Source organism: Physeter macrocephalus, chromosome 9 (genome assembly GCF_002837175.3).
Source record: "Physeter macrocephalus isolate SW-GA chromosome 9, ASM283717v5, whole genome shotgun sequence".
In the NCBI taxonomy this organism is placed as follows: Eukaryota; Metazoa; Chordata; class Mammalia; order Artiodactyla; family Physeteridae; genus Physeter; species Physeter macrocephalus.
The window spans coordinates 18,934,484-18,953,984 of NC_041222.1; the positions used below are offsets into that span (position 1 = coordinate 18,934,484).

The 19,501-nt window shown below is 36.5% G+C and overlaps 1 protein-coding gene across 1 annotated transcript in view; it reads right to left on the reverse strand.

Annotated features, from left to right (window-relative positions):
- Positions 1-19,501, reverse strand: part of TMEM38B (transmembrane protein 38B) — a 100,772-nt gene that overhangs the window by 45,801 nt on the left and 35,470 nt on the right. Inside the window, exon 4 of the mRNA XM_024126559.3 lies at positions 9,535-9,691. Within this exon, the coding sequence (XP_023982327.2) occupies positions 9,535-9,691 (157 nt within the window). The remainder of the gene's footprint in view (positions 1-9,534; positions 9,692-19,501) is intronic.

Here is a 19,501-nt window from a genome sequence, read left to right on the forward strand (position 1 = left end):
AACTACAATGAGGTATCACCTCACACCAGTCAGAATGGCCATCATCAAAAAATCTACAAACAGTAAATGCTGGAGGGGGTGTGGAGAAATGGGAACCCTCTTGCACTGTTGGTGGGAATGTCAATTGATACAGCCACTACAGAGAACAGTATGCAGGTTCCTTAAGAAACTAAAAATAGAACTACCATACAACCCAGCAATCCTACTACTGGGCATATACCTTGAGAAAACCATGATTCAAAAAGAGACACGTACCACAATGTTCACTGCAGCACTTTTTACAACAGCCAGGACATGGAAGCAATCTAAGTGCCCATCAACAGATAAATGGATAAAGAAGATGTGGCACTATAGAAATGGAATATTACTCAGCCATAAAAAGAAACGAAATTGAGATATTTGTAGTGAGGTGGATGGACCTAGAGTCTGTCATACAGAGTGAGGTTAAGTCAGAAAGAGAAAAACAAATACCGTATGCTAACACGTATATATGGAATGTAAAAAAAATGGTTCTGAAGAACCTGGGGGCAGGACAGGAATAAAGACGCAGACATAGAGAATGGACTTAAGGACACAGGGCTGGGGAAGGGTAAGCTAGGACAAAGTGAGAGAGTAGCACTGACATATACACACTACCAGATGTAAAACAGATAGCTAGTGGGAAGCAGCCGCATAGCACAGTGAGATCAGCTTGGTGCTTTGTGACCACCTAGAGGGGTGCGATAGGGAGAGTGGGAGGCAGACGCAAGAGTGAGGAGATGTGGGGATATATGTATACATACAGCTGATTCACTTTTTTATACAGCAGCAACTAACACAACATTGTAAATCAATTATACTCCAATAAAGATGTTAAAAATAAAATAAAATAAAACAGGATACAAGCAGGATGCGAGTTCACTGACAAATGAAAGCTAACCCAGTTTAAGTAGGAAAGACGAAATTAGAATTTAGGTTAATACCCAGAGTTGAGCTTCCCACGGTTAGTCTCTGAGAACTGTTTTCACCCTCCCTTAATTTCCCTCCTCTGACTACCAAAACAGTATGAGTTAACTAGGCCAAAACAGAACAGTAAGCTAAATACAGTTCATATTAGTCCAATACGAGAGCTTTGCTCTTGCTCTTACTACTCCAACAAATTAATAATTTTATGTATATGCTTTGAAAAAGACTATTACAGAATGACAGGCCTATAAAACTATACCTTTTGTTGTACTCTTCCTCATAAAAATGCAGTCTCAGTTATGCAAATGTGCAATATATAACTGATACTTGGAAGTTAAAGGAAAACAAAATGGGGCATAAAAATCAATACACAGAGAAATTACAAAATATTTATTTCCCCCCAGAAACAGTTTTCAAAAAGAAAAATCCTATGAAAGGGTACACAGTCTTCCAAACAATATTAAACATACTATGACATACCAAGTTATTGTTTCCCTTTGCCAGTAGATGGTGCTAATCTCCAAATGTCAGCACTATGAGCTACTGTACTAAAGATGACCTTGCCAATAAGTACATTCACATACTCCCTTAGTTTAGCTTGCTAGAGTTTAAAGTACATTACAAACATCATTTTAATTTCCCAAATTAAAAACAAATGAAGCAAAGATTACACATTTGTTCTCAACATTAAAACCTTAAAAAAGAAAACAGTAAAATATACTATGTCTTATGCAAGCATTTTTTATATTTAAGAGTCTGTGAGCACAAAGACAATGTCAGTATTTCCCAAGTCCAAAACAATACAGTGTATAAGTGCAGACTAAAGGACTAGGTAGCCTAGGTTTGAATGCTGGCTCCAGCTACTAGATATCTGTGATTCCTTGGGCAAGTTATTTAACCCTTCTTGCCTCAGATTCCTCATTTATTAAATGAAAATAATAGAGAGCCTGCCTCACCAGTTTCTTGTGAGGTTAAATGAGATAATAAATGTAAAGCACTTAGAAAAGTGTTTGTACTACATCAGTGGCTGCTCTTGTTGTTTTGTAATCCCCAACAACTAGAATCAGTAAAAATGGTCAACAGAAGAAGAGACAAAATACAGTTATTAATATAATAGATTATACAACAGTGAGAAGGAATGTACTATAGCTACTAGCAAAACACAGATGAATCTAGAAACAATAAATGCTGGAGAGGGTGTGGAGTAAAGGGAACACTGGCACTGCTGGTGGGAATGTCAATTTAGATAGAGACAATATGGAGAACAGTATGGGTTCCTTAAAAAACTACAAATAGAACTACCATAAGACCCAGCAATCCCACTACTGGGCATATACCCTGAGAAAACCATAATTCAAAAAGAGTCATGTACCAAAATGTTCATTGCAGCTCTATTTACAATAGCCAGGACATGGAAGCAACCTAAAATGTCATATGATATGGTTTATACGTGGAATCTAAAAAGAATGGTACAAATGAACTTATTTACAAGATAGAGTCACAGATGTAGAAAGCAAACTTATGATTACCAAGGGGGAAGGTCAGGGGGGATAAATTAGGACATTGGGATTGACATATACACACTACTATATATAAAATAGATAACTAATAAGGACGTACTGTATAGTACAGGGAACGCTACTCAATACTCTGTAGTGACCTATATGGGAAGAGATATGGGAACATATGTATATGTATAACTGATTCACTTTGTTGTAAAGCAGAAACTAACACACCATTGTAAAGCAATTATACTCCAACGAAGATGTTAAAAAAAAAAACACAGATGAATCTTAGTAACATAATATTGAATGAAAAAAAGTCCTAGAGAACTATACAGAGTATAATACCCCATTTTAAAATAGGGCCCAAAACAAATAAAACTTAAAAAAATCTATTGTTTAGATATTCATATATAAAATATACACCTTTTTAAAAAATACAAACACAAAGATAAACACAGGGTAGAGGTTAACTGCGGAAAAAGTGCAGAGAGATGGGATTGGGGAGAGAAATATAAGTATATAAGTTATTGGTAAAGTCCAGTTCTTAGATTAAGTTGCAATACAGTGGAGGTGTAAATTATTATAACCATTTTGGGAAATGATTTCTCATTATCTAATAGAGCTTAAAAATCACTTTCCCTATAACTCAGTAAATCTACTCTTAAGCTATATCAAGAGAAAATCTTACCCATGTACATCATGTTCTTAGCAATACTGTAATAGAAAAAATACTAGAAACAACTCTATGTCAACAGAAAAATGGATGAATATATGATGACAATTCATTCTGATAAGCTATACAGAAGTGAAAAGTAATAAATTACAAGCATACACAATAAGACTGAATCTCAGGAACAGGCTGAAGAAAAAAAGCAAGTCACTGAAAAATACATACATATGATTTCATTTATAAAATTTTCAAAAACTATATTATTTAGAAAAATATGTCAGAACTGCATAGAAAAGTAAAGGAATGAAAGGTACAAAATTAAGGGTAATTGTTACCTATGAGTACGGAAGAGAGAAGATGGGATCGGGCTGAGGGTGGAGGGTCATAAGGGGAAATCAAAACTAATGGTAACTGTTCTGGGAAGACGGTGGCAGCAGTAGTTGCCTAGATTTTGATCTCTTCAAATCCCCTCATAAAAACGGGGCAACTAGATAGCAAAGCCAAAATCCCATCCATAGCACTTACAACAAAACGATGTGACAAGGTATCCCTTTAAATCCCCAAATGCAAATGAGTAAAGGCAAATCACCAGCATCCATAGAACTAAACTGCTTGGCAGGAAGAAGAAAGCAGCAAGGTGGCAACTCATGGACCTAAGAACAAAACAGCTTCAAAACAGTGAATGGGAATTAACTAGAAAGCACAGCAGGCCAATCTGGAAAACAACAACAACAGCTGAAACTGGAAGGATTCTGACATTTCCAATACCAGGTGAGAAAAAGGGTCCAGGATAACGTCTGAAGGGGATGGACCAATGCAGTCCCTGTGAACTTTGAAAACTGATCCACCCAGGTTCCCTTCTAGAACAAGTCCAATAATAAGAAGAAACTGCTGATGTAGAATCAAAACTGAGCAGGACAGAACAACAAAAGAAGGGGAAGGTCCAGACCAAACTGGGGAAGGGGAAAAGACCCAGGAAATCTCAGAAAGCAGGTCATCATCTTTTTTTCTTTTCTTTTTTTTGGCGGGGGGGGGTGGGGGCGGTACGCGGGCCTCTCACTGTTGTGGCCTCTCCCGCTGCGGAGCACAGGCTCCGGACGCACAGGCTCAGCGGCCATGGCTCACGGGCCTAGCCGCTCCGCGGCATGTGGGATCTTCCCAGACCGGGGCACGAACCCGTGTCCCCTGCATCGGCAGGCGGACTCTCAACCACTGCGCCACCAGGGAAGCCCAGGTCATCATCTTTTGAACACTACATAAAAACAACAGACACAGGACAGGAGCCCTATGAAGTCAGAAAATCTATCCTGAATTTCACTTTATCTTGAAGGTTCAAGAAACCTGATTCCACATAAAAATTACCAACAGAAAAGTATCAAGGTCAAACCCCATACACATTTATTATAAGAGAAAAAAAATCCCTACAATGAAAGTACTCAGGAAAATGGTCCATAAAACAGGTCAAAACTGCAACCTCCTATTTCAAAACAAGGTAAAGACACTAAGAAAAGCGATACAACACATAAAATAACAACGTACATCAGAATTAGAAAAACTGAGAACTGGAGATACAATACTCAGGAAGAATAAAAAGATAAAGAAAAAAAGTTATTTTAGTAATGAAGACCAAACTAGAAGGAAAACAAAGAGAAATAAAAGGACAGTGCATTCAAAGAAACAGAAGGTAAAAAAGTAAATATTTTTAAAAAACTTAAAAGATATAAAAAGGTTCATTGAAGAAGGGCAAAAAAACAGCCAATAGGAGTTCCTGGAGAAAACCAAAGCAGAAGAGTACAAATAATAAAATAACTTTCTCAGTTTAAAAAAACACATGTAGCTACTAAAAAGAACAGACCATGTACCTAAGAAGACTGACCCCAAATGACCAACACCTAGAAATATTTAAATTACTAGATGTTAATTAAAAAAAAAAAAAAGAAAAAATGAAAAGAAACTTTTGGGCATCTAGAAAAGCATGTGACTTATAAGGGAAAGAAAATTAAATGATCATCAGAGTTTTTCACAGCAATGCTTTATAACACAAGAAAACTGAGTAACATATTTAAAATACTCAAAGATAGAAAGTATGATCTTATGATTTTATATCCAATAAAACTGACTTTCAAGTAGAAAGACACAAACAAATTTATCAACACATGAGAATTCAGGGACTACTATTCCAAATGAACCTACTAGAGAAAAACCTTCAGAAAACCAAAATTACTAGAGACACAGACATAAGGACTGGTGATAAACATTAAATATACAGTTAGCTATAAAACTAAGGCTGAATGGGAATAAAATGGTAAGAATATAGTACATAATAGCTATTACTGTAACAGTGTAGAATAGTACATCTATTTAAAAAACAGGAAGAGAACAAGTGTATACACAAAAAAATTAATATTTTCAGTAATCATATCAGTGGTGGTATTCATACTATTACTTCAAAACTATTGTGTATTGCATGAACAACACAGAATAAATGAGCAGTGTTGGAATATCCTAATTCTATCATGTCTTGTGTCCTTAAGAATCAAAATTCTTAGTGTCGGAGAAAGAAGATACATATGTAATGGAAAAAAGTTAAATAAAAGTTCTATGATCTTGAATTTGAATTAGAAATATCAAATGAACTCATGAGTTATTTTATCCTTATTTTTCCTAGCTCTGTCCACTGAAAAGACCTAGAAACAACCAATTCAGGAATAATGAACACGTCTAGTGCTCAGACTGTGGTCTTGAAATACCATTTCTCACGAAAAGGAACCAGAGCTTCTTAGAGAAATGAGTAATTCCAGAAGAAAGTACAAGATGAATCCTATATTAAGTAGCAAGGATGCTAATCAAAGTCTCAAGAGACAATCTGAAGAAATTCCCACTGGCCAACAAAGGAACAATTTGAGCTTCAATAATGAGAAAATTCCAATTTATTGAAATCCATAAAATATGCTTAAATTCATGAGTTCATATTTACTGAAAAAAAAATTGAAACAAACAAACAAAACTGGTCACCTTTGGAGAATAGCAGGGGACCAAATCATAATCTTGAAAACTGGTAAATAAAGAGAAAGAATCAAGTATTTATCCTGCCTTTCCTATATGAACTATACAACTGGGTAAACAAATAATAGATGATTAGTAGTAAGTATTTATTTATAATACTATTCCAACTAATACACAGGAAGAAAAGACAGAATTCGACTATTGCCATTTTGTAATTCTCAGTTAACAGATGATAGTCATTAAGCATAAAAGAGTGCTAATGTCAACAAAAAGAAAGCTAATCAGACATTTTGGGCCTCTTACGGTCTTGCTAAACAAAGGAATCTAACCTGAATCTGATCTGGAGTCTGGATCAATCTGCCAATTGTCAGGAAACACAGAGAACAGCGGAATATAATGATCTGCACCATGAGAATGCAATCAACAAACTCATGACTACAGAAAAGTCTACATGTCAAATGACTCTGGTTCTTCAAGAGATAAACTGTTAAGGGAGAAAAGGAATGGAAGGGGAACCTATAAAATAAGAGAGACGTTAGATTTTTTTAATGGGCATAATGAAATTATAGTGTCTTGGGATGAACATCTGGATGATAAAATTATAAAAATATCCAAAGAAGTGATTACCATAAAAGTCGGGATAATAGTGTGTTATGGTACTGATTAAGGTGGGAAGGGGGTTGTGATTGGAATATGACACCCAGAAGGAATTTCTGGGATAGATGGCAAAGCTTTATTTCTTGACTTGGGTCATGGTTTCAAGGATATACCTAACAATAATTCACTAAGCTATATATTTGGGTTTTGTGGTTTTCTGAATTCTCACTTTATAATAAATTATTTTTGTAAGTGGGAATTTTTTTCTTAATCTAAATGATGGATATACAAGTTTTTATTATATCATAATTCTTTATACTCTGCATATTTTTATAAATGTTCCTTTGTATCTACCCAATATTAATTAAAACTTTTAAATTAAAAAACACATATTGTTCATAATGAAAATTCTTCTTGGTTAAGATCATGCTAAGTTGAAATCCAGACCCTGTCATTTACCAACTCTTCAAGCCTCAATTTCCTCTTATGTAAAATGGGCATAATAAAAGATATCAAGTTAACAAATAATTAAATACTATACTATTAATTCACTACATAAAAATGCATTTCTTGGGCTTCCCTGGTGGTGCAGTGGTTGAGAATCCGCCTGCCGATGCAGGGGACACGGGTTCGTGCCCCAGTCTGGGAAGATCCCACATGCCGCGGAGCAGCTGGGCCCGTGAGCCATCGCCACTGAGCCTGTGCGTCCGGAGCCTGTTCTCCGCAACGGGAGAGGCCACAACAGTGAGAGGCCCGTGTACCACACACACACACACACACACACACACACACACACACACACAAAAAGCATTTCTTATTTTCCATTTCTAACATATCTTTTTGTTTCAGCCAAGGAAGTATATGTTTACAGACAAGCACTTTTATTTAATTTAGTGTATCACTAACCAAGATCTGTAATTTCTTGCTACTAATTATAGAACTCTCATAGAACACAAGCTGTCCGTTCCTTTAGCAATGTACTTACTGAACTTAGAACAATACTTGGCACACAGTTAACAAAACAAAGTCCCTTCTCTGATAGGCTGTTATTCTAGTGGAGTGAGCCACACCAACATGAGAAGAAATAAACAGACAACACATCAGACAGTAATAAATCTAGGGGAAAAAAAAAGAAGTATGATGTGATAGTCATGGGAGAGGAGGTGTTTGTTTCACAGAAGATCTCTCCAAGAAAAGAAAATATGAGCCTTCTGGGAAAAGAACATCACAGAGAAAAGAGAACAAGCACAAAGGCGCTGAGGCAGAAGAACATCTTTGTGTTCAAGAAATGGCAAAGCCAACGTGGCTAGCGCAGACTGAGCAGGCGTACAGTAGAAAGACATTACAACAAAGAATGGAAGGGAAGATGTTATAGGGTCTTATAGGCTACGTTAAGAGTTTTGAACTTTCCTCTTAGTAACATAAGAAACTATTGAGCATAGGAGTAATATGTTCTAACATTTTAAAATAATCACTTTATCTACTATATGAAGAAAAGACTCAGGGGGATAATGAAAGAAGCAGCTAGAACACTTAGGAAGCTACTGCAACTGTCCAAGCAATAGTGCTAGTTAGTATACAGGAGCAGAAGTGGAAGTGATGAAAAGTGTCAGATTCTGGATATCCTACTTTTCATATAGTCTAAGCATCTACACACATAAAAAAAATTCTCCAAAATGTTAATATCCTTTTAAAATATTGCTATAGAAATAAAAGTCCTTGAGAAAGTGTTTTAAAACACATAGCAACTGGAAGAATATACTTTAAGAGACAGTTAAACAAATCAATGAGAGACAGTGGCTGTTAAATGGCAAGGCTCTAAAGTCAAACTTCCTGGTTTTGGGTCCTAGCTCAATCACTTACTAAATACGAAAATTTCAGCAAAGTTCCTCCATGCCTCAGTTTTCTCGTTTTTCAAATGGAAATAATAATAGCTACCTCATTGGACTCTGGTGATTAAACATGACAATGAATATAAAGAATTTAGCTGACATACGGTAATAACTCAATAAATATTAGCTATCAAATTTATTGTTCTACTCTTAATAGTTTCTACTGCCACTAGTTCCCACTATTTGTCTCATTGCTACTACTATTTATAATATTCCCTTTTATGACTGGTTACATATTCATTTAAAATTATCACAATAAAAATTAACTTCAAGTGCTCCTAATGTTACTATTTCATTGCTATGGTTTCTAATCAAAAGCACGGTTTTTGCTTTAGGTATATAACAAAGCTCTCTGATTTGTATTACACTTTTTTTTTTTAACTTGATGTATCATTCCTCTTAAAGATAACTCAAGCTGAATTTGCAAGAATCCAAAGCAATTCCTACTAACATTTTTTTCTTCACTTCAAAACTAAATTCAAAATAAAATTAATGTTAAATTTCATAAGGCTCTGAAAAATCAAACAAAGAGTATGACAATTACCAAAAACAATTACCATAAATATCATAATCACCTGGACTTTTTGTGTAGTTGGTCACATTCTTGATTATCATGTTGTATAACTGTGTGTATAGGTTAGGTTACAAGATCAACTGTTGGGGGTCAAATATTTGATGCCCTTTCATATTTGAAATGCTTCCACTAAAGATACATAAGACAACCTCTCGGAAAGGATAAGGGAGAAGGGTGAGAAAGACATACTCTGCACTTAAAACCTTTGGCATTATTTGGGTTCCTTCCTTTGCACATGCATTAACTTTTAAGAACATAAAATATTTTTTAAAGAAAAAAATTCCATTTACTAACAATTTACAGATTTTTTAAAATGTCTCATAGTTCACCACAATGGCAGCTTACCAGATTGAAGATGCCAGTAATATATTAGTGTTGTTTGCAAGAAACCTCAATGGAGGCTCCGCGAGCAGTACACAAGATAAAATTCCTCCACCAAAGCAGTGGAGCATAGCAGTAAACCAGCTTGACAGAGGATTCTTCCGTGCCATCGCCGCTGCTCCTGAAATGATAAAGTAAATATGTCATCTGAGATACTGTATATTAAACAAGTCCTGAGGTACCAGTGGCACTAAAGAAACACACTTCTTAATTTCATAATTTTCTAGAACATACTCATAAGTGTGACAATCATGATCATCATAAAACATATCTTTTGTTCTTTAAATCAACACTGGAAATATTTTGTTAAGACATGGGCAACTTTAAAATACTCTGTTCAGGATCTTATTGCCAGTTTCGTAGTAGTACATTAGTATAGACAATCTCCCCAACTACTGTCTCCTTTCATTCCCAACCCTACTGTAAGTAGGCCAGTTAATATGTCAAAGTGATACATTAAGAAAAATTTATAATCTTAAGTACGTAAGAAAATAAAGCCTGAAATAAATAAACTAAAATTTCAATATGACAGGCTTGAAACAATAACAAAATAAACCCAGAGGTGAAAGGCTGATGAGGAACAGGTATTTACATCGTCTCAAATGTCTCCTAACAAATTATTTATTAATTACAGAGGGAAGTAATAACTTTACAGTGGACAAACCTTGCAGACATCACTGTAAACAAACAATATCAGGTGATTCCTGATATTATGCACTAAGACCATATCATCACTTCTGTAGTATTTCTACCAAAAATGTATAACCTGAACTAATTTAATTATACACACTCAAATTGAGGGTTATTCTGAAAAAAACAACAACAAACACCTAGCCTATATTTTAACAATGTCAAGGTCAAGGAACACACACAAAAAAAGGCTGACGGAATGTTCCAGATTAAATGACATTAAAGAGACAACTAAATGCAACGCATTTCCTAGATCATATCCTCAAGTGAGAAAGAACATCTATAAAAGACCTTTTTGGACAACTGATGAAATCTAAATATGGATTGTGGCTTTGATTACAGTATTATATCACTGTTAAACTTCCTGATTTTGATAACTGTAAAGTGGTTCTTAAAATTAACACACTTAAGTAATCAGAAGTAACTGGGCAAAATGTCTCCAATTCACACTCAAGTGGTTCTGAAAAAATACTATGCATAGACAAAAACATCCAGAGAAATGGTAAAGTACAAACTTCTAGTTATAAGATGAGTAAGTTCTTGGGATCTGATGTACAGCATAATGACTGTAGTTAATAATACTGTATAATACTATCTTATATACTTAAAATTTGCTGAGAGTAGATTTTTAAGTGTTGTCACCACACACACACACACGCGCGCGCACACACACAAAAGGTAACTGTGATGTGATGAACGTGCTAATTAACTTGATTGTGGTAATCACAATGTATTTGTATATCAAATCATCACACTGCACACTTTAAATATATATAATTTTGTCAACTATATGTCAATAAAGCTGGGAAAAAAAATAAAATAAATGGGGCAAAATGTCAGTAGTTGGTGATTCTGGGTAAAGTATATAGAAGTTCCTTGACCTAGTCTGGCAACTCTTCTGTAAGTGAAATTATTAAAGGAAAAAGTACAAAAAAAAAAATTGTTTTTAACCCAGCCAGAGAAACAGAAGCAAACTGTAAAAATGAAAGTAGAAACTAATTAGATGCTAAAACAGGCAGATAGAGATAGGCAATCAATAAAGCCAACCCAAAGCTTTTCTTGGAAAAGACGAATAAAACAGAACATTGTTCAGCAAGTCTGAAAAATGGAGGGGAGAGGGGAAGGAATGAAAATAATACATAATATTAGAAGCAAAAAAAAAAAAGGAAATAATTTTAGAGAGTTTTTTTATTATAAGAAAACATGCATTTAATCTAATAAATGTGAAGATATAGTTGAAATGGACAATTTTCCTAAAAAACGATATATTAGCAAAATTCCCTTACGAACAGGTAGAAACTTGAACATACAAATAACTATGGAAAAAAGTTAGAGGGTAATCCAAGATCTATCTATCCTAAGAAAGGTGCTAGACCCAGATAAATGTATGCAAAACATTTACCAAATAATTTTTGATTACTCATTTTTATATTATAAAACCATTATAGAGTTTAGAAAAACTTAAATCAGTCTATAAACAACATAACTGCAGCATAAAAAATTATAGAGAAAAGAGAAGAGAGAAGGAGAGGGGAAGGAGGAAGGGAAAGAGTCAGGGAGGAAGGGAGGAGGGAAAGGAGGGAGGGAAGAAAAAAGAGAGGAAGAAGATACATTATAATTCTAACTTATGAGTATAGTGCACAGATACATCAATAACAAATTGAAATCTAGTTTTTCAAAAGGATAATATATCATAACCTAGTAGGTTTTATCCAAAGAATTTAAGGAAGGTTCAATAGTTAGAAATTCATTAAAATCATTCATTATAGGGCTTCCCTGGTGGCGCAGTGGTTAAGGGTCCGCCTGCCAGTGCAGGGGACATGGGTTCAAGCCCTGGTCCGGGAAGATCCCACATGCCGCAGAGCAACTAAGCCCGTGCGCCACAACTACTGAGCCTGCGCTCTACAGCCTGTGAGCCACAACTACTGAGCCCACGCTCCTAGAGCCCATGCTCCACAACAAGAGAAGCCACCACAATGAGAAGCCCACGCACCACAACGAAGAGTTGTCCCCGCTCACGGCAACCGGAGAAAGCCCGCGCAGCAATGAGGACCCAACACAGCCAAAAATAAATAAATTAAATAAATACATTTTTTTTTAAAAAAGACACTATTTCCAAATAAAGTCACATTAAAAAAAAAAAAAGTACCTACCTCGGTATACAAGTTTGTTACCTTTAAAAAAAAATTATGCACTATACTAACAAATTATTATGATCACTCTTTTAGACAGAAAGTGAAAGGTCATTTGATAAAAATTCAACATTCCCCTTTAAAAAATCTAGCAATCTAAGAACAGAAAAAAGGCATAAGGAAAAGATTTACAAGTTTGACATCATCAAAATTTAAAACTTCTACATAACGAAAGACTGGGATAAAATTTTTTTTAACCAATAAGGCAAATTCCAACAAATCAATAGAAAAAGACAACAAACACAACAGAAAAATGGGCAAGTCACAAAGCAGAAACTGTAAATGACTAATAAATATACCAAAAAACTAAACAAAGTCCTCAACTCATCAGTAATCAAGGAGAAAGAAATTTTTAAAACATGTTATTTCATACACCTTCAATTGGCAAAAAAACTTACAGCTTAATATTAATAAATTATCAAAGGTGTGAAGAAATTCACATACTCTTGTGAGAAAAAACAAGTAAAGCCATTTTGAAAAACAATTTGGCAGTTATCAATTAAAATTTTAAATTTAAAATTGACTCAAGTGCCCAAGGAGTGTCATACAAGAATATTAAAGCAGTGTTGTTCATAATGCTGTGAAAAAAATGAAAACAATATAAACGACCATCATCAGAAGAACAGTTAAACCATGATCATTTGCACTATGGAATACTATACAAGAGCAATTCAAGAGTGTGGTAGATCAACAACAACATGGGAAGATCCCCAAGACATGCTGTTGAGTAAAAACAAGAAACCAAACACAATCGTGTTGAAAAAAATTACAGCATGTAATTATTTACGGGAAAAATGTAAACACTATTCATTTCTATAGGTACATACATTTACATGGAAGGCACAGAAAAGGGTCTGCAATACACCAAAATGTTAACTGTTATTATCTCCTGAGAGAAGCTTAGGAGTAGGGAAGATGGTCAAAGGGGCTTTAAATTTATTTAATTATATTGATTATATAATTTAATTATATCTGAATTCTTTAAAATAAAGTGTTTGTTAATTGTATAATTAAATTAAAATTTAGCAAATTATGTCATAACCAATCTGAGGAATACAATGCATCGATTCAAAACAATGTAGCAGCTTTACATGCACTGATGTGACAAAAAGAAAAACATATTTATATGAATATGTACAGTAAGAAATCATTTACAGGGCGAAAACAGAAAACTATGTATTTCTATAGGTACGTACACATGCAGCTAATGCATAAAAGAAGGTCTGCAAGAATACCCAACCAAACTGTTAACTGTTATTACCTCTTAGGGAGAGGCCCTTTTATGCAAAAACAAGCAACAAAACAAACTATACAAATGTATGTGTGTATTCAGTAGGGTAATATGTCATACTTGTACTAACATGGGAATTCCTCTCTATGTGCTCATGGGAAAAAAAAAAAGAGGGAGATAAAATTTTAAATATTGCAACCCACCATTCCACACAATAAAATGTGCCCAGGAGTGAACATGAGTTGGAAGACGTAAATTTTCGATGGTGTGTATATATCGTCAAAAGAAGTGATGCCAAGGTTTAATGATATGCATCTGGTGATAACTCAAGGAATGGTGACCTGTATCAATATGGAAGAAAAACTAGTTTTGAAAAACTTACTAAAAAACAGGATGTCTATCTCCAGTGCAGCAATTTCCCCTAAATTTAAGAATTATTCAAGTTATTTTGATGATATATGGCCATGCTGTCTTTAGAGCCAAATCCCTATGTAAGATGTGACACCACTATGTCTCTCTCTACACATATATATTGCTATCCATCAAAATATGTATACGGGCACTGTTCAATATTGCCCTGTACGATGATGACTGTTTAGAACATTGGCTAGTCAGCATAATATATGAATATGATATTTTCTTTTAGTCAATGGACACTAGCTGCCTTACTGAGCCTTTCGCACATTGAGAGGCAATACAGAGTGCTTAAGAACTCAGACTCTGGAGCTTAATTGCCGAGGTATAAATCCTGGCTCCAGCACTTACTCTGTGTGAAGTGAACAAGGTAACTGCTTTCCCACATCTTATAAAAAAAAAAAAAAGTAAGCAACAACTATTAGCTATCACTATTATTATAGAAGTAAATAGAAAAAAAAAAAAGAAACTTACCCTTTCCTCTCTACTCCTACCCTTCAATCACACTCATTCTCCGTAGGGTGACAACTTCCAGACTTCTTTTTCTGTGCTTATTTACACATGCACACCCCTTTTCCCCCTCAAGATCTTCTTCTCCCCCAACCTTGTCCTCGTGTGTGTTTGTCTGTGTGGGTGTGGGTGTGTCCCTCTCTCTCTCTCAGGCCATACCCTGGTTAGCTCTGCACACACATTCTGGAAACGGGAGCTCTAACTGAATGAGAGCTACAATGGGCCCATCATTATACAATTACTATGAAGACACATTCCAAAGTAATTGATTACTCTGGTAAATATACAATTAGGGAATATGTCTGTATCCTCTGTATCCCTTAGGGTTGTTCTAATGGAAGATTTAGCATTACTATCATCCATCTGACATGACAATTTGGCTTAGGCAAATTCAAATATACCAAAAAAGTTTTCCTTTGACCACTAAAACAATCCAAATGAAATTTACTAAATTTGATGCTTTCACAGAAATTATTCACTCATGTAATATGCATTTCCTATTAAGTCTGTCAAAATAACTTTCCTTTTCCCTCAACTTTCACAGTATTTTATCCTTTCCTCTTAAAATATATCATTTTCTAGTTTTTGTTCACAAGTGTTAGCTCCACTATAAGACTGATACCCCTTGAGACTCTAAGAAACTTTAGTATAAAGTACATGCTCTACAAATGTTTATTGTACAACAGAAAAATATATGTGTAATATTTCAAGAGTGTAAGTATGACAATTTTACTACCATTAATTTCCCTTAGTTTTATCACAAGTCACAGAGATAACTGTGATTACGTACCAGTTTTGTGGCTCTTTGTAGGACCTCTAACCTCTCTTGGCTTAAACTTCAAGCTTCATAAAATGAGAATAATACATAACTTATAAGAACTTAAAAATAAGAGAATATACATAAAAATACATATTTACTACCTAGTACATGTCAGACACTCTGTTGATTTGTGTGCTGAATGGATTGATCACTGACCAAGAGAGAAAAGAGGCAAGGAGAATGCAACTCTTGGGCTGCTTCTGACTCAACTGTCTGAGGCCAAGATATAATTCTTTTGAGTTCTTACTGCAAAGCTGGGATGAGAATGACACATTATGGCACTGAAAAGGTACTCATAACCCCAACAGTCTTAAATCAATGAAACTAAGATTTTATTAGACCAAAAAAGAAAGGAAAAGAACAGAGTTGAAGGGAGGGTCTCTCTCATACCAGTCTTTTTTGCCTGATTTTCAACATTATGTCAGCCAGAAATATTTCTCTAACTCAAACAGGACTTTCTTTAAAGCTTTCTTCAGTACACACACTACGATAACACATTTTTCAGCATGAGGCAATCTTATGACAAAGTTCTTTGGGTATGATGTTCCTTTGTGTATATCATACTGGCACCAGTTAGTTGAATGTGAAGTTAAATTATGAAAACACAGGGACTCCCCTGGCAGTCCAGTGGTTAAGACTCTGTGCTTCTACCGCAGGGGATGCGGGTTTAATCCCTGGTCAGGGAACTAAGATCCAGCATGCCATGAGACAGGGCCAAATATAAAAATAAAGTACGATGCTTTCAAAATTTATATTTAAAAAAAATACAGAAAGTTAACCAGAAACAGCTGTATATCTTTAGGGCATATAAATAATTTTCAGTAGGAAAAAAATAGTTAATATGATATCTTTAATTTCTTCTCGGTTTTAAACAAAGGTGTATTCCTTTAGCTAATGAATAAGCTGTGTTAATTTATACACATTATTTTTAACATACTGACATTTAAAAGAGAAAAAAAATTCTCCGTCCTACCTTGAGTTAAGATGTTTGTTACACACTATCAATAGAATTCTTTCCCCCAAAACCCTTAGCAAAATTTGTCACATCGAGACCTGGATCTAATTCAAAGTATAAGATATCTGAAGTACATATAATCACCGGGGGACTTTAACATCAAAATATTTTCATTATGAAATGAAAGCTGAGAAATAAAGTCACATTCTACTCCCTTAAATTCATTTAAAATCACATCCACAAAAGAATCCCATTCTCTGGCCAAATGAATTATTAGACTATGTTTAACATACTTTTACTGACTTAGTTAAAACAAAGACTAGAAAGATATTCTTTAATGTACTACACACATGACTTCTTTATTTTGATATACTCAGTCTACTTTAGTTCTGCAGTGTGTCTCCATTTTTAAGAACTAGTTACACTGTAGCTATTTCCAAACAGTTAGCATTCAGCTTGCTGGTGGTTAATATGACTTCCAGAAAGAAGCAGGGGAATGCTCTAGCCTTCTTAAAGCCTCATCTCCAGAGGTTAAGTATTTTTAAATTGCATATTAGTAAACTTTTGCCCTAGTCTTTCCCATTTATAGATTTATCTCTTTAAAAAGAAAAATTAACAACATAATCTAGCTCATATGCCTCAGTAAATACTATGGTGTCACAGACATATCAACTGTAGAAAGCTGTTACCACTCCTGGGGGAACAAAGGATAGGCTGAAATTATTAAAACTTAGAAGCCTGGAGGAAGAGCTCTTTAGAGTCAAAACTGAAGACTCCTGGAGAGGGGACACTGCTCAGCTGGTGTTCTGGTCCACCTCACTCACTGCATAAATATTGAGTTTTAAGTTCTTATCCCAAGCTACCTAGCTAGTGGTAGAGTGTGAACTAAACACTGGTCTTCTGACTTCTGACTTTATGAACGCTTTCTATTACAGCACACTCCCTGAACAATGTTTTGTCAGGTCACTCAAATATTCTAGCTTTCCTTTAGCTTAAAAAATATTAAAGAGAGGACCTTCAAGATGGCGGAGGAGTAAGACATGGAGATCACATTACTCACAACGAATACATTAAAAATACATGTACGTGTGGAACAACTCCTACAGAACACCTACTGAATGCTGGCAGAAGACCTCAGACTTCCCAAAAGGCAAGAAACTCCCCACCTGCCTGGGTAGGGAAAAGGAAAAAGAAAAAACAGAGACAAAAGCGTAGAGATTGGACCTGCAACTCGGGGAGGGAGCTGTGAAGGAGGAAAAGTTTCCACACACTAGGAAGCCTGTTCACTGGCGGAGGTAGGGAATGGGTGGGAGGGGGAAGCCTCAGAGCCACGGAGGAGAGTGCAGCAACAGGGGTGCGGAGGGCAAAGTGGAGAGACTCCCACACAGAGGTCAGTGCTGACCAGCACTCAACAGCCTGAGAGGCTTGTCTGCTCACCCACCAGGGTGGATGGGGGCTGGGAGCTGAGGATCGGGCTTCGGAGGTGAGATCCCAGGGAGAGGACTGGGGTGGGCTGAGTGAACACAGACTGCAGGGGGCTAGTGCGCCACAGCTAGCCAGGAGGGAGTCTGGGAAAAAGTCTGGAACTGTCTAAGAGGCAAGAGACCATTGTTTCGGGGTGTGCGAGGAGAGGAGATTCAAAACACCACCTAAAAAAGCTTCAGAAACAGGGGGGAGCCGCAGCACAGACACCAGAGACAGGCATGAAATGTTAAGCCTGCTTCTGCAGCCACCAAGAAGCCTGTGTGCAAGCACAGGTCACTCTCCACACCGCTCCGGGGAGCCTGTGCGGCGTGCCATTGCCAGGGTCCCATGATCCAGAGGCAACTTCCCCGGGAGAACACAGGGCACACCTCAGGCTGTTACAATGTCACGCAGGTCTCTGCTGCCGCAGGCTCACCCCGCATTCTGTACCCGTCCCGACGACCCCCGGCCTGAGTGAGCCAGAGCTCCCTAATCAGCTGCTCCTTTAACCCCGTCCCGTCTGGGCGAAGAACAGACGCCAGAGGGCGACCTACACGCAGAGGCAGGGCCAAATCCAAAGTTGAACCCCAGGAGTTGTGGGAACAAAGAAGAGAAAGGGAAATTTCTCCCAGCAGCCTCAGGAACAGCGTATTAAACCTCCACAATGAACTAGATGCACCCTGCATTGTGGAATACCTGAATAGACAACGAATCATCCCAAAATTGAGGCAGTGGACTTTGGGATCCACTGTAGACTTGGGGTTTGCTGAATGCAACACCCTGGTTCCTGATTTCTATGTTTATCATAGTAGAGTTTTTAGTGCTTCTTATCATTGGTGTATTTGTTTACTGGTTTGCTTGCTCTCTTTTTTTTATTATTTATTCTTATTTTTTATTTTAATAACTACATTTATTTTATTTATATATTTTACTTTCTTTTTTTTTCCTCCCTTCTCTTCTGAGCTGGGTAGCAGACAGGGTCTTGGTGCTCCAGCCAGGTGTCAGGCCTGAGCCTCTGAGGTAGGAGAGCAGAGTTCAGGACGTTAGACCACCAGGACCTCCTGGCCCCATGTAATATCAATCAGCGAGAGCTCTCCAAGAGATCTCCATCTCAACACTAAGACCCTGCTCCTCTCAACGACCAGCAAGCTCCAGTGCTGGACACCCAATGCCAAACAACAAACAAGACAAGAACACAACCCCACTCATTAGCAGAGAGGCTGCCTAAAATAATAAGTTCACAAACACCCCAAAACACAACACCGGACACGGTCCTGCCGACCAGTAAGACAAGATCCAGCCTCATCCACCAGAACACAGGCACCAGTCCCCTCCACCAGGAAACCTACACAACCCACTGAACCAACCTTACCCACTGGGGGCAGACACCAAAAACAACGGGAACTACGAACCTGCAGCCTGCAAAAGGGAGACCCCAAACACAGTAATTTAAGCAAAATGAGAAGACAGAGAAATACTCAGCAGATGAAGAAGCAAAATAAAAACCAACCAGACCAAACAAATGAAGACGACATAGGCAGTCTACCTGAAAAAGAATTCAAAGTAATGACAGAAAAGATGATCCAAATCTTGGAAATAGAATGGAGAAAATACAAGAAACGTTTGACAAAGAACTAGAAGAACTAAAGAGCAAA